Source organism: Morus notabilis, unplaced genomic scaffold (genome assembly GCF_000414095.1).
Source record: "Morus notabilis unplaced genomic scaffold, ASM41409v2 Scaffold62, whole genome shotgun sequence".
NCBI lineage: Eukaryota > Viridiplantae > Streptophyta > Magnoliopsida > Rosales > Moraceae > Morus > Morus notabilis.
In genome coordinates this window covers 372,838-396,521 of record NW_010365441.1, presented here as the reverse complement: position 1 = coordinate 396,521, position 23,684 = coordinate 372,838, and the positions used below count along the sequence as shown (strand labels likewise).

At 34.1% G+C, this 23,684-nt stretch overlaps 2 protein-coding genes across 2 annotated transcripts; one reads left to right on the top strand and one right to left on the bottom strand.

Annotated features, from left to right (window-relative positions):
• Positions 1-877: 877 nt before the first annotated feature.
• LOC21402728 lies at positions 878-1,417 on the top strand. Its single transcript, XM_010107993.1, has one exon. It carries the CDS (start codon positions 878-880, stop codon positions 1,415-1,417), a length of 540 nt encoding a protein of 179 aa, XP_010106295.1.
• Positions 1,418-1,915: 498 nt separating this feature from the next.
• Positions 1,916-9,720, bottom strand: LOC21402727 (ATP-dependent RNA helicase DEAH12, chloroplastic). Its single transcript, XM_010107992.2, has 3 exons — positions 8,720-9,720; positions 4,239-7,377; positions 1,916-3,465 (listed from the first exon to the last, which is right to left on the bottom strand). The coding sequence occupies exons 1-3, from the start codon at positions 9,566-9,568 to the stop codon at positions 2,252-2,254; spliced, it is 5,202 nt and encodes a 1,733-aa protein (XP_010106294.1). The 5' UTR covers positions 9,569-9,720; the 3' UTR covers positions 1,916-2,251.
• Positions 9,721-23,684: the final 13,964 nt, after the last annotated feature.

The following is a 23,684-nucleotide window of genomic DNA, read 5'->3' as shown; positions in this document are numbered from 1 at the left end:
TAGATCTTTTTATTTAGTTCACCTTTAAACAGGCAATTCTTTGCCATCCATTTTTAGTCCCCATTAAGCCTCTAAGCAAAAGTCTTATTAGACATTTGGTTTATGGATTTAAAACCATGATTTAAAATTATTCTCATTTTACGTGTATTTTTTGTGAAAAAAAAATTCTGTAGAGAATCATAAATCATGATTTATGATTCATAATTAAAGACGAATATAAAAAATAAATATTTTTTTAGTAAACGCCTTTATTAAAATTTAATGTATCCCCGTATTCTCATTTTACGTGTATTTTTTGTGAAAAAAAAATTCTGTAGAGAATTATGAATCATGATTCATGATTCATAATTAAAGACGAATATAAAAAATAAATATTTTTTTAGTAAACGCCTTTATTAAAATTTAATGTATCCCCAACCCTTTCCCTAAATTTCTATTGTCATTATTTTATTCCTCTCTATAGAAAAAGACGGAAGCCTTGTGAGTGGGATTCTACACTAGTACCAAAAAGTTCAACGTTTGTCTATCCAAACACGCAAAAGAATTTTGCCCATATTAAAAGCAAATCAACCAGTATACTGTGTTTCCAAGCCATATTGCTAATATCCTACCAACACCCTTTTCTTGCGACACACGTACCTCTATCTCTCTCTCTCTCTCTCTCTCTCTCTCACCCACCAATTCCACTAGCCCCATATTTCTTCCACGCCTCAAACTGCGACTTTCCTTTTCTTTTCCCGGAAAATTTGGACAAACCATTAAGCAAATACTTGAGAACTATCCATATATTGAAGCAATGAAACCGTCATCAATGGCTGGTGGTACAACAGGAAGGGTACTAAACACCCCAAAGCTGAATTACAATTAAATGCTTCTTATGGGTGTCAACATTTCTCAGAAGAACAACACTTTTGGAATGGACCTTATGCAGAACTGTGATCTTCCTCCTCCAATGAAGGTGTTCACCAGGTCGGATAGAAAGACTGTTTTACCCTCCATGAACCGGGCTTTCGGTTTGATGGGCACTCGGGAGGGTGAAAGTCAGAGCAAGTTTGACGGTGAGAATCATGAGAAGTTGGAGCTCCTCAAGGCGCTGAGATTTTCTCAGACGCGAGCCAGAGAGGCAGAGAAGAAGGCTGAGGTTTTGGCCAAGGAGAGGGATTGTCTTTCCAACGCTGTGTTTGAGGAGGCCAAGCAGTTGTTTGGTCATCGTCAGTTGGTAAGATTGCTTGAGCTTCAAGTTTCGAGCTTGTACTCCAAATGGGCAGAGAAGGAGAGGAAAGGAATCAATAGAGACGATGACGATGACGGCGAAGATGACGATGACGGGGTTTGTTTCACCTGGGTGGTGGCTTTGGCGTTTTGTTTTGGCATTGCTGGCGTGGGTTTTGCATTTGTTTGCAGATACCTGTTCTGAGAATTCCATCCCTATCTTGTCGTGGTGTTTATAGGACGGTTTAGAATTAAGCAAAGAAAAGTACACATGTTGTGTAAAATACAACATTACGAAACAGAGAAATAGTTATGTATATATGGATATCATGGTACTTAGAAGAGATATCAACAAAAAAATTTATTTCCAACAAAAATGTTACAAATCAAGCTCGTACGCGAACCGAGCCAAAAATAAAAACATAACCAATGAAAAAATAATACAAAACGCTTCTATGCGAACCTAAGAGTCATCATTTTTCTTGCTTAGATAGATGTTTCGGTTGATGATTTTACCTGGTCACCTGAGGTCGATTTGAAGAGTGAAGTTTCCATTCTGCATAAACACTTAACAACCACATAAACAAGTAAAAGCATAATGGAAGGTAGTAAACCGAAGCGACACTTTTCGTGTATGAAGGTACTCTTTCTAGGGCTAGACCAACTTTTGAGCTTCAAATATAATAAAAGATGGGTCTGTTTCTATTCCGAGCTCCAAGCACTTTTCTGGTATTATCTACTAATTGCATACAATGCAGTATCTTATTCATAAGTAACGACAGAGAGCGAGAGACTACTTCAATAGGACTTGTGTTAAAACACATGTACAGAGAAGCCCTGCAGTTTATACACAAGACTAAAGAGAGCTCTGTGTTAACGGGAAGATTAAATAGGTGGTAAATCAGTAATATGTACAAATCATTTGCTGAAACACCTACCTATAATACATGTGTAAATATAACCCTATTAAGAAGTTTTGCTATATATACAATGATAAATATGACTCAAACGCTCCAATTTAGATAATTTCTCGTCAAGCTCAAATAATTGCCATGTGCACATTCCTTAGATGGTTGTAGCACTCATCACTGCTTCCGAAAACCTCCAAGCAGACCCAGCAAATATGTTTTCCGCATCGACACTCTATATGATTGCAGCCATCTATCTTTTCAATTGTATGTCCACAGAGTAGGCAGTTCTTCACGTTGTCTTTTCCTCTCCGCCACTCATTCAGGGATGAATCCGGGTCTTCCTTGAACTCCCGGTACCTCTCGCATGACAAGTAAGGATGATACTCCAAATGACACCTAGTACAAGTCTCTACATAACAAGAACCACAAACAAATGGTTCTCCTGCAGTTCCAGGATCAGCCACCCGATAAATGGAAGGGCAGTCAGGAGACGGGCAAAACCTGTAAGTTCCCCCACTAGATGCAACAAATGCCCCCAATGATGCCCTAAAGAGCTCCTCTAGCTTCTCACTTGACAAGAGAGACCGTAGATCTGTGACCAAAATAGGAGACCCACAATCTTTATAGGCACAGCAAAGTGGGAAACTATCTTGGTTTTTTATCGTAGAATCGCACTGCTCTAACAAGCAAAATCTACAGAACTTGTGCGCACAGCCTTCAAGCTGGTAAGCATCCTCAATGTCACACAAGCATATTGGGCAACTTACTTCACTATCAAATCTCTCAGCAGAACCATCTCTCAACTGTGCAACCCCGTAGATTATCTCTTCTACTTTTGGCTTCAACTCTATGTCACCGTTCATAATTATGACATGTCTGCGAGCATTTAGAGTAAAATCAGCCCCAGGTACCTTCTCTTTAAGTCCACGGAGATCGGGTCCAAAGTTGCTAACCACTTCTTTCATCAAATTAGGAGGTAGAGTTCTTCCACGAAGATGGATTTCAAGTTGCTTGCTTTCATGGAGGGCTAGAAGGGAGTCGATCAATTTCTGCTGGGCCACAGCAACCTTGTTAGGAGAACCACAGATACGTACGTTCATGCTATGCCTGTCAAAGAAAATGTGAGTTTCCGTCTCTCGTTGTAGCGCATGCATAAGACTGATGCCATCCCTGGAGAACAGAAGCCGCATAACAGTTGGAGTGAGGCTCTTGTGGTCTATGGTCTTCCCTTTCATAAGCTCCTCTACACGTCTTCTCAACTCCGCAACAGTTTTTGTAGCAGTGGCAGATATCTTTACCCTGTAAGAACCATTAGCATTTCGCTCTAGACTGCACTCTACACCTACAAGTAAGAAAAAACGTGAAGATCAAACACTCATTTCAATAGAAATACATGTTGATTATGTGGTACAAGTATGTGGCTTAGATTTTGAATTCATAGATATAAGGTTGACATTAACATTCCGTTTGTACTCCAGAAAAGCGAAACAAATAAAATAAAACCATATTGCGGGGTGCACGCCATTGCACAGGAACAGAGGATCCAAGCTAAACTCAAAACCGAATGAATAGAAACTTTTTGTTTTCATGGGCATCACCAAACTTAAATTTGAACAACGTTCGTATGATAGAGTAAACAACAGAAAGCAATAGCAGAAAACTTATAAAGTACAAAAGCCTATCAATGGGTAAGAACTCAAAGGATCCATAGCAAAAGTCATCTACACAATAGAATAAAATATCCTGCTTCTCAATCAGTGTCCTAAACGAGGCTGAAATTGTCAAAAAACAACTTAGATTGTTAAAGAGCTTTTGAGGAAAAAAATTACAAAGTGTGACACATTTATGTACATCAATCCGTCTTTTGTCTTCATCCTAAAAATGACGAAATAAACTAAAAGGTAATAAGATCCACATAACTAGTTATACAAGAATTTTATTGTAAAGCCGCAAAACATCCCATATCTCTAAAGGTAAGTGATTGCATCGATGTATTAAGTTGAAATGCCAAGAGAACCATGGCGGACTACTAAACTAAGATTGTCAAATGAGAAGAACTTGCAACAATAGTAATATACTGTAAACGAATATCACTTGCTGTACTACAATACGTACCTTTTATACGCATAACGCTTTGCATTAAGGAATCTAACTGTTTCTTGATCACAAAATAGACGGCCACAGAGCATGAGATAGAGCTATGAAATAACTGCTGGCACTTTATCTTTTGCCATGAGCGAAACCCAGGCAACACTTTGCCATCTATTTGCTCCAAAGCTTTTGCAGCCTCTAAATGTAATCTCCCATCAAAGGTAACAAGTGCTCTCATAAAAGCATCCTTTGGCTCCGGTGGGTAGACTTGCACCCTGCAAGAAGTACTATGGTGGTTCTTTTTAGGCATAAATGGAGCAATTTCTTTGAGAAGTGTTTCTCCACAAACATCAATATTCAGAGATTCTACAGCATCCCCCCTTAGAAGGAAATGATCCAGGATTCTCTTGCTCGTAGCACCCTTTAATACATCAAAGATTTCAGCTTCAGACAACTCTTTGTCAAGTCCACTAATCACAACAGAATCCACACTCTTCTTACTAGCTTCACAACGGACATACTTACCTCCAATTATCAGGTAAGAAAAATCATTAACCAAGGCACCAACATCATTTGCGTCACATTTAACAATTGCCGACCCCCTACTCTGCCTATGAGGCCATTGGACTTTAGCCCTAACAGCAGGGAAAGTGAACATTCTATGATCTCCTCCAAAGGCTGGCTGTGAAGGAATGAGCTTTAGTAAGAATCCATTATATTCTACTTGATTCAGCTCAGTAGCTTTTTGAGCTGCATTAGGTGATAGAAATGTTATCCTCCCCAACTTTTCTTTGTCATCACTTTTGTGACCCAAGGGTGTGAACTTGTGAAAAGCACAAATGCTACCACAAAAAAACTTCTCAATGAACAGCAAAAGCTCGTTCTCTTCCATGTGATTCATGGAATTATCATTTGAATAATACAAGTCAAAACTTAAACACCTCTTTTGAAGTTCCAAATGCTTGATCTCAGCACCAGCTCCAAATAACGCTACAGATGGTATACCTGATCCATGATACAAGCATTTCTCCAAGCATTCATTAAGCATCCCTTTCCATTCAAACGCCAAGGCATGATTTACAAATTTTACAACTCTTTCCATATCTTGTGAAGTGGCTATCAATGCAATCTCACTCTGATCAACATTGACTCTAATGCCAATACGCGCATCCATGCATGCTTCACGAATACGAGATACAAGACAGAGCAGATTACTATTGCCCTTCCCACAAAATCTTTTAAGCATGGTGCCACCAAAATCAGTCAACACCTTCATTTGCAATTTGCGTTCTTCCATCTTAGATGCGTCAAACAAGGGAGGAGGGTAAAGAGTGGATAAAGATTCAAAATCGATGGAACTAACACAGACCAAATACTGGCAGGTGATTGATAGAAGCTCACTGAAAACTACCCAACTAGGCTTTTGGCTGTATACAAGAAGTGAACATGAGGGATGCAGCAGAACATGTTGACCAGTTATTCCCACTTCATAGCCAAGCTGCTCATTGCCGGAGTACATAGCTACATTTTCGGATAGGGAAGAGAGTATAACCTTTTTCAAAGATCTATCAGCATCAGTTGATCTGTTGGAATTCCAACGCCAATAACATGGGATGATAACCCTAAGTTCGCGTTCGAGGCAAGATTCCAATTCTACAACAGTGTCGTGGCATCTCCGCATGGTCTTCGCATTGATGCTGTTTTCCAAACACCACCTGTTTTTCTTCTCTCTAGGCACCGCTTCCCACTCCTTGTATACAGATAGAAGTGTAAAGAGGTCACCATCTTGATGGCAAAATTTCACCTTAAGAGAATCAGATTTCAGTTTTTCTTCATCAGTCCCAACTCTGAAAAATATGCTACTAGCATTTGCCATAACAGCAGCAAGTACAAGGCCCTCTCTTCCCAACCGATGGTCAAAGCAACCAAGAATCAGTTTACCAAGTCGAGGCTCAATCCCCATTTTCACCAACCGCCAGCCCACTTCAGTTAATTCAAAAACACCATTGCTTGATTTAACAACAGTCAACTGAACAAGATTTCTAACAGCCATATTAATCGCTTCAGCACTAGGCGCATCAACAAAATCAAAATCCTCTACATTCTTGATACCCAAAGCAAAAATTCTCAGAACAGCAATGCCAAGATGGACTCTCCGAATCTCAGGTTCCTGGCTTGGATGCATCGCCTCAAAATCAGATTCCAAGTATAGTCTATAACACCTTCCAGACTCCGTTCTTCCAGCTCGGCCAGCTCGTTGATTAGCAGAACTCTTATTGATCCTGCTTACTTTGAGGACATTCATTCCACTGGAAGGTTCATACTTGCTTTCTTTGACCATGCCAGAATCAATCACATACTTAACCCCAGGAATTGTCAGCGACGTCTCAGCAAGATTTGTGGCAAATATAACTTTCCGTTTTCCAGGATAGTTCTCGAAAACATGAAATTGCTCCTCAAAAGAAAGTTTTCCATGCAGTGGCAATGCAACTGCAGCAGGAGCTTCAAACTTCTCACACGCCCATTCTACTTCATGCTGAGAAGTCAAAAATGCTAGAATGGCCCCTTCTTTTTCTGTTCTGTGTATGTCTCCTGCAATCTTAACCACATTAGACACATATGAGGCAACAAGACCAGAAGTTCCTTCTGTGTTACATGGGACATATCTAATCTCAACTGGAAAGTTTCTCCCCACCACATGAAAGATCCCACACCCATAAAAGTAATCTGAGAGTTGGTGTGCATCAGCCGTTGCAGACATTATAATAAGTCGCAAATCAAACCTCTTACGCAGTAAACTTTTGACCAATGCCAAAAGGAGATCAGTGTTCAAGCTCCTTTCATGTGCCTCATCCACTATAATGCATGAAATCTTTGACATGTTGTTATCAGCCATGTAGTGCTGCAGTAAGCAGTGGTCTGTCGTGTATATTACCTTAGAGTCAAACTGCTCGGAAGAAGAAATATTTGGGTAACAAGCAACAGAAGGATCTCCATAACAACCAGTACTTTCTTCCCTGACCCTATTTGCAAGTGACGAGGCAGCAATTTTACGAGGCTGAGTACAAACAATGGCCTCATCAGCAGCAATTCCTGAATCAGCAAGAAATTGCACCAATTGTGTGCTTTTTCCAGAACCCGTCTCCCCGATCAAAACCATTATCTGTGGAAATGCTTGTCAGGAGAAAGGCTAAAAAGCGATATGAAGAGAAAAATATCAAATATCATAAGAAGTGAAAAGGTTACAAATGGACAAGAACATACAAAGAAATTTGGACCAACATAATTGCAAATCCATCATAAACAGGATTTTTTTTAGTATTACCATTATTATTATTGCTATATGCTAACTATTTAAACCGAAACTTAGAAGGAAGAAAAGAGGTGAGAATGAAAAAGATACCTAATGTACCATTATTTTAAGACCATTTCAAAAAAGGAAAAAAAATTCAAAGAGTGACGCGGCAGGATGTAAAATTAAAGGTGAAGAAATAGAAGCATTTAATTCCAAAAGGGTTATCAAAACTAAAAATGAAAAATGGTGTCTAAAATAATTGCAGCAACTATCAAGGCCGTTGCAAATTGCTCACAGGACTTCATTCCTTCCTATAGTTGCTAAACATCTCAAAATCATACATATCAGCTTCAAAGTAGTCTTCATTAGATAAGGAAAACTAAAATAAAATACCATTTGAAGGTTAGTTATCATTCTTAGAACTCAGGTAGTCCCATTTCACTTCTTTTTTTTTTTATATGAATCGCTTTTTTATGATGAGAAAAAGAACAATTTTATAAAAGGAAAAATAATGAAAACAAGAATTCCTTGTAATGCAAAAGAAAGACCGAAACAGAGAGAAAAACCAAAATTACAGACAGTTTTTCCATCTAAACAAAATCAACCAAAGAGCAATATCTTTAAAATTCTTTGAAGCAAATATCCAAGAAGGTAAATTATGGCACTTCCCAACCTACACTTTTATGCCGCAACACAAAAATAGTAGATATCATTATCCTCTCATCAACATTCCTACTGTTTCAAATCATCTTTTCTTTTTCACCTAAGCGACACCATTTAGTAAGACTCTAGGGTTCGTCTTCACTCCTGCGTAAGGGTCCACGCTGTACACGTAGAAGCAGGGGATACAACATGACACTCATTATGTCTAAGAATGACTTTTAAAAGGTATAACATTAGTGTGTAATACACAATATTCTGGCTAAAATACCTCTACAAAGCCTACAAAATCATTGTTACACAAAATAAATTCGTTTCATGCCACACCCGTGGCATGGCCTTTCGTGAAAATCTTAACTCTTCCCCAAGGATTTTAAGTTCAACATAACCTCCAAAGTCCACAAACAGAAAACCGAGTTAAAGAATTCAATATGGTTGAATAGCAATAAAACTATTTTACCCGAAAAAGGACATATTATAACCTACAAAATAATGAAAAAACAGGAGACAGGAACACTCAGAATCCGAAAGAGAATGAATTTATCGATACCTGTTGGCTATGAATCTGCTGAAGTATTTCCTGCCGATAAGCGTAAATGGGCAAACCATCTTCGAGCCGACGACATTCCCGCAAAATCATGGAATGAATCAGACTCCAATTGAACTTCCCATCAAAGCTGAGAACCTGTAAACCATCCTCGCCAAACTCCTCCAAACTCTTCTTTTCCAGATAAGCGAGAATACAATTCATGGCAGACTTGAATTCCTTGACTCTCCTCTCCATCAAATCTTTCTCGCAAGTAAGCCCTCTTTCCTTGTCTTTCAACTCATTGAACACCCTAACATTCTTCGGTTTCGTAAGCAACTTCGAGACCTTCCCAAGCTCCACCAGAACACGATCACGCTTCTCATTCCACTTCTTCACCTCTTCTCCCTCCATCAACCTCCGAATTCGCTCCGCGAAAAGTGCAACGAGCCGGTCCTCGAGCTCCTGGAGATTGGCCGGTACAACAACAACAGAATTATACCTCGGAACAAGGCTGTGAGCGCCGTCAAGCCGCGACTCCCAAAGCGAGACGACGGCCTCGAGCGCGCCGGCCCACTGGCGGAAGAGGAGAGCCCCGGTTAGGGCACCGGACCGGTAAGTCTTAAAGCTCTCCGGCGCCGACTTGCATTGGTCGGCCAGAGCCTTGACGTCGGGGACCGGGCCTCCCCCGCGCTGGTCGCGGAAGAGCTCGACCATGAAATCAGGCAGCGAGGGGCGGTGGCGGTGGGGATTCCCCGCGAAATTGTGTCGGTTGTTGGGGAAAGGGCGGGAATTCGACGGAGGGTAGAATCGGCGGTGGAGCTCCGGCGGCCTGTGAGGCCGGAACGTCGTCGTTGAGTGGTTGTTGTCCATGGCATCGGAGGGGGCGAAACCCTAGAAACAGTCACAGAGAGACGGAGAGAGAGAGAGAGTGATGAGAGTGAAGAACTAGAGAGAAAAGAGAGACAAAGACTGAGAAGGAAGGAAGAAAAGAAGAGGAAGAAGAGGACGGAAAGGCGGGTAACGCAGAGAGAATAATGTGTTTCTGTGTTTTGACGTTGGGTTTTTCTTTTTCTTTTTTACTTTAGGGTTAACCGCATCTGCCCTTGGAATTTTTCTGTCATTCTTAATTTGCCCCGTTAATTTTTAAAACTCCTATTTTAACCCTTATCGTTTGTATTAGTCTCATTAAAACCCTTTTTATTAGTATTTTTTTATTTTTACTAAAACACATGAAGAATAAGGGGGTTAAATATAATCATGCGTCTTTTTTGGATTTTTTAAATCAATTTTAACAGAAATATCATGTAACTGCACTATTATTCTTAATAACAAAAATTCTAATAGAAGGGATTAAACTAACATTTAAAAAGGAAAATTAAGAGAGGAATTTTTAAAATCAATGGGGTAAAGTAAGAATAATCTAAAAATTTGAGGGATGTTGGTGAAAATAATTATTTTATTTTTGGGGTTTTGCTTTTTCCAGTTTTCTTCTCGACTTCTGGAGTCTCTCTTCTCTCTCCTTCCATTTTCCTCGTTACTCAATGGTTGTACTACGTGGACCGCAAGAAAGATATGTCGTTTCCCGTGAGCCGTGAATATTAAGGCTGTTTAATTCGTTGATTTGAGTTTTTAATTTAAATTGAGATGTAATTTTATGTGAGAATTTTTTATTGTAGCAAAAAAATTAGATTTGATTGTTTGTAAAAGCTTTTTACTGTAGTAAAACTCAAATTCTAAACTCGAATCAGCGAAATAAACGGGATCTAATTTCCCTTTTTTTCTTTTTTTTTCTTTTTCTTTTTCTTTTTCTTTCTTTTTCTTTTTCTTTTTCTCAAATAACGGACTTTTTTTTTCTTTTTTCTTTTTTCTTTTTCTTTCTTTTAAATAAGAATCTGATCCTCTGACGGTCTATACCTCGTTTATAGTGCGCATCAATCGGCTTTGCTTAATTGATATCAGCTTATTTCTGTGTGTAGCCCCAAATCATAGATTCTATTATACGACACAGTTTTTTAGCCATTGGACAATAAAATGTTAAAAGAATTTGTTCTATCATCGAACGGTTAATATTTGAGTTACACCATACATCTAAAAAGATTTGAGTTGTGTTGTAATTTAGATGACGTTTGGTTAGAAAATTTAAAATATGTGATTCGAATTATTTTTTATTTATATATATTTTTTATGAGAAAAAATATTATAGCAAACCATGAATCGTGATTCGAATCATGAAACGAATTCCAAACTATGATTTGAATCATAGTTCATAATTTGTTACAATATTTTCTCTTACAAAAAATAAACATAAATCAAAAATTATTTTAATCACATGATTTTAATCTATGAATCAAACGTCTCCTTCTTCACTAATTTTACTTTGCTTTGTACGTCTTTCGCTTATGGTCGAATGTTATGTTCTTGACTTTTTGTGTGAAGCTTTTTTATGGTAGGGATAGCTCCAGCCCCAAAAAGTAATGCATTTTTTTTTTTTTTTTTTTTTTTGAGAATAATTGTAGTGCATGCTTTTAATCGTTAAAATCTTATCCAAATTCTGTTAAAATGAAGAAAAACAAATATGCGAACTCTTAAAAGCTACTTTTAAAGCAAGAATATACAGTTACTTTAAAAAAAAAAAAAATTCGCCAAACCATTACAACAGTCTAATTCAAATTAAACTAAATCAAATTGTTAATTATTTTTGAATTATTAAGCGGTTTAGTCAATTTTTTAATCTATCTTTTTTCGGCGGTTTAGTTTGTACTTTGAATTCTCTAAACGACTCAAACCACTTATAAAATACACTCTATAATAATCCGCCTAAAAATATACATATATTATTTTAAAATTTTAAAATGTTTTTTATATTCATTTTAAATTTTATTGGTCATAATAAATGCTCTACACTTATAAACTACACTCTATTATATTTTTGTTAGTTTGTATTAAAACTTTAAATGATGAACTGTTAGACATTTAAGTCTCGTTCATTTTGCCGATTTGAGTTTAGAAATTCGAGTTTTGCTACAATAAAAAACTCTCAAAAACAGTTATATCTAACTTTTTGCTACAATAAAAAGCTCTCACATAAAGTTACTTCTCAACTCGAATCAGCGAACTAAACGAGCTCTTATTATTATTGAGTTATATTATAAACTTGAATCTTATTTTTATTTTTATTGATTAATGATATTATAATTTTTATGAATTATTGAAAATTTTTTTAGTATTAAGCTTAAACGGTCGAAATCAAACCGTCCAAACTGCATATGAGTGATTTGGTTTAATTTGATTTTTGTCAAAAATATCAAACCACCTAACCAACCTGTCTAAAAAAAATTATTTTTGGTTTGGGTGGTTTCTAAAAAAAACTACCCAAACCGACCGCGAACACCCTAGACACCATTAAAAGAATACTAGAATGGTAATTAAGTAATAACTAATACTAAAATTTTAAATTTGAAGACCTTGCCTTAAAATAAAATGATTAAAAAAACTAACAGATAAAGTAAATTTCCTGATCTCTCAGGAAAAGGGGAAAAAAAAAAAAAAAAAAAAAAAAGAAGGTCGGATCTGTCTTAAAAAGAAAAAAACGACAAAAAAATATTACCAACAATAATATACTTCAACCTTTTTTCACATTTACAAATAATATTACTAACAAATTTAATAATTTGACTGAAAAGACTGTAAAGAAAATTGATAGTGAAAATCATTTTCTTTAACGAAAATAATTTCATCATAATAAATAAACAATTTAAACTATTGTTTCTACAAAAGTATATGAAGAATTTATTGCGTTATTTTTGTATTTGGCGTGCATGTAACTCCGCGAGAGATACAAAATCAAGCTTTACAAGGGTTGGACTTTGGTTCTAGTGAGACCTAATTAAGGTGCCCATAGTGAGTTTGATCCAGCATTAATTTTCAAATTCTTAATTAAATGGGGTTTTTTAAACAACACATAAATTAATAGGTTATTTGAATGAGTTTGTAAATGATTTGATATATAACTTATTTTTTGAGTATAAGCTAGTTTTTAAAAAATTAAATGAAGAAAAAACATTTGAGCATCCAAAATATTTAACATATGCGAGTAAAGATTTAAATTGGTCAAAGTGCTAAATTTGAATATTGGTTAGAAGATGTTGATACCTGTTAAATTTGGGTAATCTTGATAAATATCTTTTAAAAGTGTATAGGTCAAATTTTTTACTATTTACTTTGTATTCATAACCTTTTTAGTTAAATAATTACATTATTTATTAAGAATAAGGAATAAAGGTCCAGACTCATGCATTTTTAAGAGTAAATTCTTCATTTTTTTCTTACAAACTCAATCCATATGTCGTGATATGGCCCAAAGTAAGGTACGTGGACCCAATCCCTGCTTTAGGGATCTCCAAGTGGGATGTACTTTGGAAGGTCAATAAAAGTAAACAGGCCTATCTTGTTCAATCTGATTAGGCTCGTAACTCACTTAGAAAGTTGTCTATGAGTATGAGGAATTAAAATAATATGGGTTGTGGAGGAAATCAAATCACAATACCCAATTTTTAAGAAAAATGGAGAATTTACTTTTAAAAGTATATGAGTCTGGACTTTTACCCTTTATTCTTGATAAATACCTTTTTTTAGTGTAATTATTTAACTAAAAAGATTATAAATAAAAAATAAAGAGTAAAAATCTTGATCAATCACTTTTAAAGAATTTTTGTCAAGATTACGTAATTTCTAGGGAGAAAGAGAGAAATATGCTAAAACTTAAGATGAATTAAAATTAATAGGCCAATAGTTTACATAAGTTAATAAATATGCCAAATTACTGTTTTCGTCCATAACTTGTCTGGTTATGAATCATAACTTGACAAGTTATTGTCCATAACTTATTTAGTTATGAACCATAACTTGACAAGTTTATCCATAACTTATCTGATTATGAACCATAACTTAATAAATTATGATCTATTAATTTTTATAACTAAAAATTAGCCTATATATTTTTTTAAGCTTTTCATATTGGCCTATTTTCTACTATTTCCGTAATTTCTAACGGTAGACTATTTGGATCGCCAAAGACTAGAAACGGGCTTTTAGGCTAATTGGACCACCAAAGGCAAACACGGGGCACGGATATAGGTTTTGGGTTATCCAAGGTAAGCAGATGGATTTTCCAGGCTATTTCATCAATCACCCATTTATCTCGGTCCAATCAGGATCTAAAGAAACCAAGTGTAGGTTGACATTAGTCGTTATTCTTTTCACAACTCAAATTTTAAGAATGTGTAAAAAATATTTTATACAGATAACAAAATTTAAATAGTAATGTTGAAATAAAGTAATATTTTTGAAATATTTTAAGAATAACACAATTTATATCATTAAAATAATGATTATATAATTATATATTACAAAATGTAATATCATTAAGATAATTTACTGTCTTTTTGTTATTTTTATTATCTTTTAAAAATTTTGCTAAATTACAATTTAAGGTATGAAATTTTGACATACATTTTAATTAATTTTGTTATAAACTTACTAGTTGTTTATTGTCTCTTAAAAAATGATTTTTTAATTTTATTTTCCCAATAGACATTTAACTGGAAGCAATTGGAAAAAAAAAAAAAAAGAGATATATTAACCTTGTAAATTTGATGTAGAATTGTAAGACTGATTAAAAAGTTTAGTGACTATTAATTGTTATTTTTAAATTTATTAAATAAAATGAGAATTGAAATTTAGAGACCGGTCAAAACATTAATTTCAGACGTTACAAAACCACATTTATCCAATATAAAAACGAAGAATTTTATCCTTAAAAAAAAAAAGAATTAAGTCAAGTAAGAGAAAGAAAAATTATTACTAATAGAATTTTAAACAGATTATATCCTAAAGGGAATGAGTTTTTTTTCGGGTGCCTACGAATTTTTCACAAGTCCACAAATAAAGTGCGATTTTTTCTTACTTTCCTTCATTCTTTTATTTTGGTTTTTTATCCTCCCCGTATTTTTTTATTTCTATCTTTTAATATTATTTTTATTTCCTCTCACGTATTATGCTCCTGTTTATTTTATTAATTTAATTTAGATCAAATAGTGAATATAGTTTAAACTCGTATTTAGTAAACATGCAATACGAATTATATTTTTCATTTGAATTGAATTAAACTATCCAATTGAGAGTTTAGTTGCCCCTTTATTTCAACTATTCAAACTATTTTTAAACAATAAAAATGTGCTCATCCTCTCTGCCTTTCATATTTACCAAACACAAATTTAAATTTTATTGCATGTTTAAATTAAAATTTTAACTGCACGTGTAAACGTCGAACTACAAATTAAACTATACATTTCAAATTTTTCTGTTCAAATCAACAAAATTCGAATCAGTAAACCAAATGAGAGGACTATTTCTTTGGGTTGCTTTCCCTTCGAATAGTTTATGTATATTAATATCTACTACAATAAATATTTTTTCTTGATTTTTCTACATATAATTATTTAAAATATAATTAGTAAAATTGTCCATTAAAATATTTTTCTTCAAATGTGTCCTTGTAAATATCTTATTACTTCTTTTATTGACCCTTAAGTAATTTTGTACGCCTTACTTGCTTTGATCTTTTGGCCGTTTGGTTCGCATGTTCAAAACATGATGGTCTGAATTTTTTTAGTTTAAAAATTTGTGAGTTGAAAAGTGTGGTTTGAACCTTTTTTTAGTTTAAACCATGTGGGTTTGAAATTGTGTTTAGATTATATTGTAAAACATGGATTTGAATCATATTAGCAAAATGGCATTTGTATAGATAAACCCAAATTTTATGTCTAATTATTAATTAATTAATAAATTTAAATTTATTTTACAAGTAATTAATTAAAAAAGCTTTAACTAAAAATCACATTGGTTGAAACTTTTTTACTTCATATATGTATTTTAAGACTTCATTTTTTTATCGATTCGAGTTTAAAATTTAAATTTTTCTATAGTAAAAAACTCTCAAAAATAGTGACATTTAACTTTTTTACTATAATAAAAAATTCTCACATAAAATTATATTTTAACTTAAATTAAAAATTCAAATCAACAAACTAAACAGATCATGAATAATTTTCCACTTCTATAAATATCTTTACTTTTCTTTTTCTTTCAAAAATGTGCATTCTCCTCCCACTTTTTACTTTTCTTTCTTATCTTTTTTATTTGAGAGATTCTACTGTAGGGATGTACTTTTCTAATACCGATAAGAGACGAATCTAAGCCACCAAATCTAGATCTATCGGTAAGAACAGACGAAGGAATACCAAACTAAAATAAAACCTCCTGCGCATAATAATTATTACAACATTCATTAGAGAGGGAAAAAAAAAAAAAACAGTATCTCATCTGAGATTATCTTCTTCCCCTTCTCCACTATTGGACCCAATCTCTCCCGCAATCCCCGTGGCCGCCGCGCAGCCTATCATGAAGCTCCACCATCCTCCGCCATCGCTATCGGTAGCTTGGGCACCGCATTGCACCGCCAGCGGATCTTGCCTGATGTGCCCTCACCGCCATGGACCTCGCTAACTCAGTGAGTGAGCGATTCTGTAACTCACTGATGAAAATCGATTGGCTATCGTAGATTCGTCGCCAAGAACAGAACCCAAATGACGAGGTCTTGTCACTGCCTCCAAATTCCTCTTTTTCTTCCCCTTTTATACAGCCTGTCCTGTTTCTGATGGAAAAGCTATGTAATTGTGGTGGATGAACAACTCCAATGAATATTTGTATTTTTTTTTCCCATTTTGGGTGGAGAAAAGATTGCTTCATTTGTTGATTTGTATGGATTTATCTTGTTTTACTGATTAGGAGAGGGAATTTGTATATAGCTAATTTGAGGTTTGATTTCAGTGGAGATTTTGCCTAGTATTTGTCTTACTTGTTTGACTGTTGTCTTTTTGGAAGCTTTGCTTCTTGGAGATTTTCCCTTGCTGCGTTCTTGTTGCAGCCCTCTGTGTTGTTGTTTTTTGTTTTTCAATGAATTACTTTTCTACCAAAAGAAAAGGAAAAAGAAAAAAAATGTGGCCTGGAAATGCGTATGCCCAAATCCATTCGGCATATACAATTTAACATTCGCGCTCATAAATTACGATGGGATGAGAATGAGAGGAGCCTTTGAATAATCAAGTGGCAGTCGTTTCTTTATTTTGCTTCTTTTTTTTTTGGTGTGTATATGTTTCAAATTCGAATATGTAGGTTTTGTGTTGAGGAAGACCTATTTTCTGGCTTGTTTTTCTTTTTCCTGAGAAATACCCATCAAATTCATCAGAAAGCGATTGTGTTGTGTTTTGCGTAGGAGGAGGACGAGAGTTGCCGGAGATGGTGGAAGAGTTCGCCGGATTTTGGGTTTCACAGATCTGGATATGATTTTTTAGTTTAGTTTTTTGTTTTAGTTAATCAGGTGTAATCTATACTAGAATATTTCGTACATCTTTTTAATCTGAACCATTCAAAAATTATCCAACGGTTTATAATTCTTATCTTACTGGTAGAGTGAAAGTACTTCTCCTACTATAAATCTCTCTTTTTATTTACATTTTTACCTGTCATTTTTGTCTCTCTCTTTTTTTTTTTTTCATTTTACTTTTTTTGTTGTTTTTCCCTAATATGCCCCATTAAAATAATTTATTCTTGTCTATGTCGTAAATAAATTTTTTTTTAACAAAAATACATTTTTTATATACTCAAATGTGTTTCTACTAAAACAAATTTTCTAAATAAATTTCTTTTATATGTATCCCTAAATAATTTTTTGTTTGATTCACCCCATTTAAAACTTTTTACCTTTTAATATTGTGTTTTTCTTACTAGACTAAGAATTATCACTAATGTTTTTGAACTGTAAAATTATTATCAATTTGTCAATTGAATTTTAAAAATTATTATTTTACTTTTTAAATTTTAAATTGTTCCTATTTAACATTTTAAGTTGTACTTTTTGTTAAAAATAAATAAAGAAAGAGAATAACAAGATCACATTGACTTTTTATTTAGATTTTTTGTTAAAAAATAAAAAAAATTTATATGGTCACACTTAATTTTTTTTTATCTAATTTTTTAATTTTTATTAAAAATTAAAATGTTTAAATAAGATGAATTTAAAATTTATAGATTAAAATAAGAATTTTTAAAATTTAGAGAGTAAAGCATTAACAAATCAAAGTATAATATCCAAAATACAGTTAAAGAGGAAAATCACCTCGAAAGTTTCCATACTGACACCCTCAATCACCACCGTCACTCTACCCCGAATATGGTCCATCAACGGCATCCGATCCCCTATCGCCCCACTTTCCCCTTTTCCTCTGTTCTATCAACAAGCTACGGCTCTTCGTCAATCCTTCCACTGCGTTTCAAGGTACTCAAATACATTCTCTGCTTTTGTGCTTTCATTGTCTTTCACTGGTTTTAGTCGTTTGGATTCTGATCTGGATGATATATCCAACAAATTTTCTTCTCCGGGCGAAGATTTTTTATTTTTATTTTTTATTTTTAGAAGAAATGTTGAATTTCGTATAATCTGAAGGCTTAATTTTTCCTAATTTTGGGCGTAATGCGCATAGATTTATTGCCGGTGTCGTTTGGATTCTGATCTGGATGATATATCCAACAAATTTTCTTCTCCGGACGAAGATTTTTTATTTTTATTTTTTATTTTTAGAAGAAATGTTGAATTTCTTATAATCTGAAGGCTTAATTTTTCCTAATTTTGGGCGTAATGCGCATAGATTTATTGCCGGTAGCAATTTAGATACTCATTTTTTCTTTTTCCTATGCGGTATTTGTGATGAAATTGATTCAATAAGAATGTGCTTGCTTGGCGAGAAAAATTATATGTTTAGGTATTCTAAACTTGTAAATTTTTGTTGTAAATTAATAGGTAGAAATAGTTTTTGCAGCTCAGATTGAACTGGAGAAATTTGTAAGAATTTATGAATTTATTAACATTTTTGCATTAATATAGAATTGGTTATTCAAAATGTATAGTGTAGCCAATTCTTTCTTAAAGTTACATGTGAGATCTTATGGTGCACTTGGAAAATTTAACAATGGTAAGCTGTTAGCACTTTGGATCTCGGATACGAAAATGCAAGTGTTTGAATGAGCCATTTATGTGCTTTTATTTTCAAATAAAACTTTCACACGTGACATTTTTACTAGGGTGAACAAGTAGAAGTTTACTAGTTTCTGAAAGACGATTTTCACGATAGGTTTGGCGACTAAAAGCGTTAAGGAATCGATTTCATATGTAATAGTAGGTATGTTTTGATAATCAACTACTTTTTGGCAGCTTTTGAAATGAGTTATTAAGGAATGGAGCTCAGGTAGGAAAAGGCAGGGTTAAGTAGAAATACCAAAGGCCGGATTATTTCATAGTATTATGGGAATTGTTGTTAGTTTTGAGGATGCTCATCAAATATTTTTGTGTTAAATCAATCTTTAAACAAATATGATAGAATTACCAATAAATGGATTAAGTTTAGATAGAAATGCAAGTTTTTATGCAGGAGGTATGTTTATTCAAACTCAATATTACAACAATTTACAAAATATCTTAACTTCTTCCTTTTTGAACTGCTAATTTTTCTACGTGTATTGGTTTTCTGGATTTATTTCTTTTTCCCCTTATTTTAGTGGTTACGGGGTTGATTGAAAAAAAATGAGTTCTATGTGATACATATTAAACTATGCATACTTCTTTTAGTGATATGTTTGTTCCTTTCTTTGTTCTTTAAAAAACTTTGTGCTTATACAGTGTCAAAACCTTGAAGGACGATTGTTTATTGGAATGGAAAGATAACTTGGTTTACTTCACATGGATATCACAGAGATTTTCTTGTTTTCATAAACCTTGTGATTCACAATTTTTCTATGTTGTTTGAAATCTTCATCCATTTACTTTTTTCTATGTTCTTATAATAAAGTAAATATTACTTTTTTGCTTTTCACGGAAGGATATTCTTTATGATTAGGCACTTCAGTGGCCCTTCTGAAAATATGTTGTTTGAAAAGCTTCTGGCAATTTTTTGCATTCCAGCATGTGCGTCGATGTTATTCTTTGTTATGCTATTTGCAGTCTTTATAATACAAGCTCAGTTAAATGCTTAACTCTTACTCTGAAGAAGAAAATGAAACTTAAAAAGAAAAGAAAAAGAAAAAGAGACTAGCTAACTTTGAATGTCTCGTTCACACATGTGGTATTTGCGCAAATTTGTTCAGTTCTAGAGAATATGAATTCATTCAATAATCTCACATTGTCTCACTGTTTTCTTGAGTTGTGGCATTACTTTCCATTAATTGTCATTACAAAACAGCCTAATTACCCGGGATCGGTGATTGTTTTATTCTAAATTCTTCTTTTTATTTCTCCCAAGAATTATATAGTTCTTCTCATCTGAGCCTTTAGCATTCATTTGACAAAAAAGAATGGGAATGCGAGAGTACTATGCCCAACCCTCAAGGTAGATGTCCTAAGGAATATGGTGGCTAAGAGATTTACATATTTTTTCCCGTTTATTTCCTGATATATTTATAAATTACTGTCATGCTATTTTTATTTCTAGAGTTCTTCAGTTTTCATAGTGAATTTGGTATGCTTGGCCGTTTTACAGTTAGGTTTGGCATGGGTTAAGAGTAAACGTTTTTAATGTTTATTCGATTCTACTAGATGATGGAGAATTATTCGTTTCTTTGAGAACTGTAAAATCTAGTATGTTGATTGCTTGCTACACGCCGACTTGAGTTTACTGAGTATGGAGAATACTGCAAGCGCAGTGGTAATACACGTACTTTCTGTACTGCTTATTGCTGAGTACTCTGCTTTATTCTCTTTAACTACTTCATGAAAGGATAATGAAACACGAGCTCTTGATAGCTTTTCATTATGAAAATTTATTTCTATGTCCTTGAATTATGAGGTTTGTTTCTTCCAAAATGTTTTTGTTTTACTTTCTCCAGCTATGCTTCTATATTGTATAAAGTTGATGAAGCAGAAAACAAAACATAACAGATAGAAACAAATACTTAATTGCTTTTTTTTTTTTTAAATAAATCCAGAAACACACATACAATGAAAATATAGTAACTCGTAGATGATACATTTTCTGTAGTTTGTATTTGTTTTGACCTGAATCTGAGCAACCTCAATCTGTTGCTCATATGATATTTTGCCAGGTGTTTAGCCCTACTCATAATCCTATTGCATTCTGCACTTTTCTTAATTCTTGGTGCATACTTGCATTTAAGAACAATGAAATGGTGTATTATTTCTATTTCTTTTCCATAAAAGGTAAAACTTTATAATGGCTCCACTCTTGAAATCAGTCCAAACAATCGGTCAGGTATAATTATGCCGATAAATTGAGTAATAGTCCTCCTCTTACTCTATTCATGAAAGCATAAAAAAAAAAAAAAAAAAAAAAAAAAAAAAAAAAAAAAAAAGAAGAAGCTACAGACAAGCACAATATTTTGTGCTTTGCACGCCATACCTCATGAAAGTATGTCAATGAAATGACGTCTACATTTTTTGTAGCATGATTTAGTACAGATTTTAGTGAGTTGGACACATTATCCAACTCGAATCATCAATGCAACATGCTTTCTCATCTTCCCGTTCATTTCGCCGATTTAAGTTTAGAATTTGAGTTTTGCTACAGTCAAAAACTCTCAGAAACAGTTACATCTAACTTTTTTACTATAATAAAAAGCTCTCACATAACGTTACATCTTAACTCGAATTAAAAACTCGAATCAGAAAACTAAACGGGCGCTTATTGCCTAAAAATAAATTTAGCTGCTTCTATGATTTGCATTTGATTACGAAGAATGAAAGGGTATGTCAGACATCTAGGATTATATGTTGTGTAATCTCAGTAGTCTCTATAGGAGGTACAAGAAGTGAGATAGTTCTGCAAGTAAGGATCCTAGAAACCGAAAGTAGAGTACAATGATGTGATTAACTGAGTCACTGTTTAGAATTGCACAAGTGCGCAAAATGGAGTGTCTAGACTCCTATATGCTTTTTCGAAGTTGTCACTGCACATCCTATGTAATTTATTTGGATTGCCAACTTTGTTTGGTTGAATTTTGGTCGTTAACTTGCTGGTAGAAATGGCAAGTGGAGTTCAATTATTTCCCGTGGGACATACATGGCCTATAGGAAACTCTGATTTTTGCTGTCCTGACAAACTATAGAATGCAATAGAATTCAACATCTATAATCTAATTATTATGCTAATTGACATTTCAAATTGAAATTACGTCAACGGTAATTTATACCTTTAATTTATTTAAGGTTTATGTATGTCGTTAATGTGATTGTTTATATGTACAAAGTTTAGCTAGCTTATGAGGCGTGCTGTTACTCAATTTAAACCTTAATTCATATTTTTCAGGGTCATGTTTCGGCAATTGTTCAGAGTTGAGGACTCTACTGCTGTATCGAAGTATAATGGTAATTCTATTCTATATTGGAAGCCCTAAATATATTTTATTTTCTTTGGGGAAAATTTATTTTGATACTTGTGTTATATTGAAATATGAATTTAGTATCGTGTGTTTTTTATAATTTCACGTGAGTATCTCAACGTATTAGAAAATCTTTTTTTAATACTTTTAAGCCAATTTTTAGGATGTAAAATGTCCAAAATGCCCTTTTAATTGGTTAACCACAAAATAACAATTAAACACAAAATTATTTAAAAAAGTTTAAAAAATAAATATGAGATTTTCTTTTTAAAAAAATCAGGTTTAATCAGATTTCTCGAGAAAAAAAAAACCTCTGATTATTCAAATCCCCACCCCCATCGCCACCAACTCCTCCCCTCCCCAGTCTAGCCGCATTTCTTTTTAAAAAAATCAGGTTTAATCAGATTTCTCGAGAAAAAAAAAAACCTCTGATTATTCAAATCCCCACCCCCATCGCCACCAACTCCTCCCCTCCCCAGTCTAGCCGCGTCCATCCCCGAATGCACCACGCCGCTAACCAGCCTTCGGCGTGCCCATTTTAAAAAAAAAGGACTCAGACACATCCCCCTCGCACCTTGCCCTGATTCGACCGCCCTGTGGCCGTTGGTGCCCAGAACTCGCCACTGCGACGAGGGGCTGGGCCGGTTGAAATGGAGCCGATGCGAGGTGGGTCAGAGGCTGTGGCGGAGCTGGGTGCCCGGGGTGGATTGAGGGTGGGTCGGGGTTGTTCATTAGAAGATCTGTGATTGTGTTACTGCAGTTTTTTTTTTTTTTTGGGTTGCTTGTGTTGTTGCAGAGCCGAGGAAGATTTGCACCTTCAATGTGGTTGTGCAGTTGCAGAAGTTAAAATGGAAAATGTGTGTTTTGTTTGATTTTGGTTGAAGGATTTGTTTGGTTTTTGATTAAAAAAGAAACACAGTTTTTCTTCTCAGATTTGATTGTGCATTGAGGTTTTTTAAATTTTTAAATGTTTAAAAATATTTTCAGATTTTTTTAAAAATTATTGGTTTCTATTTAATTAATGAGGGTAAAAGTGACATTTCACAATTTAAAAACAAGCTTGAAGGTATCAAAATAATATTTTTTTAAAACATCGATGTACCCGCTTGAAATTTTTAAAAACACAGTACACAAAATTTATATTTCGATGGAACACAGGTAATAACATTAATTTTTCCTTTTCTTTATTATCTAAACTTATATTATATATAGTTGTTTCTTAAATTGAATAGTCTACCTTGCCTTTTGAGCAACAAAGAATAGCTTACCTTGCCTATGAAAACCAGCTCGTGAACATGCTATACAACTCCTCCAATCAAACATTGTCCACAAAATATCGTCTTCTTTTTTTTTTCTTTTTTCTTTTTCCTTTTTCAACGGAAAGGAGGGTGGGAAAGATGTGTAAATAATTAACAATATGTTGAAGGGAACGGGAACAGTATTGACTAAGATTCTATTTTGTCATACTTTTGTACACAAC

Coding starts and splice junctions, on each gene's coding strand:
- LOC21402727 (XM_010107992.2), bottom strand. CDS start 9,568: ATGGACAACAACCACTCAACGACGACGTTCCGGCCTCACAGGCCGCCG. Junction 7,378..8,719: donor AGCAGATTCATAGCCAACAG/GTATCGATAAAT, acceptor GCATTTCCACAG/ATAATGGTTTTGATCGGGGA. Junction 3,466..4,238: donor AAGCGTTATGCGTATAAAAG/GTACGTATTGTA, acceptor TCTTACTTGTAG/GTGTAGAGTGCAGTCTAGAG.
- LOC21402728 (XM_010107993.1), top strand. CDS start 878: ATGGGTGTCAACATTTCTCAGAAGAACAACACTTTTGGAATGGACCTT.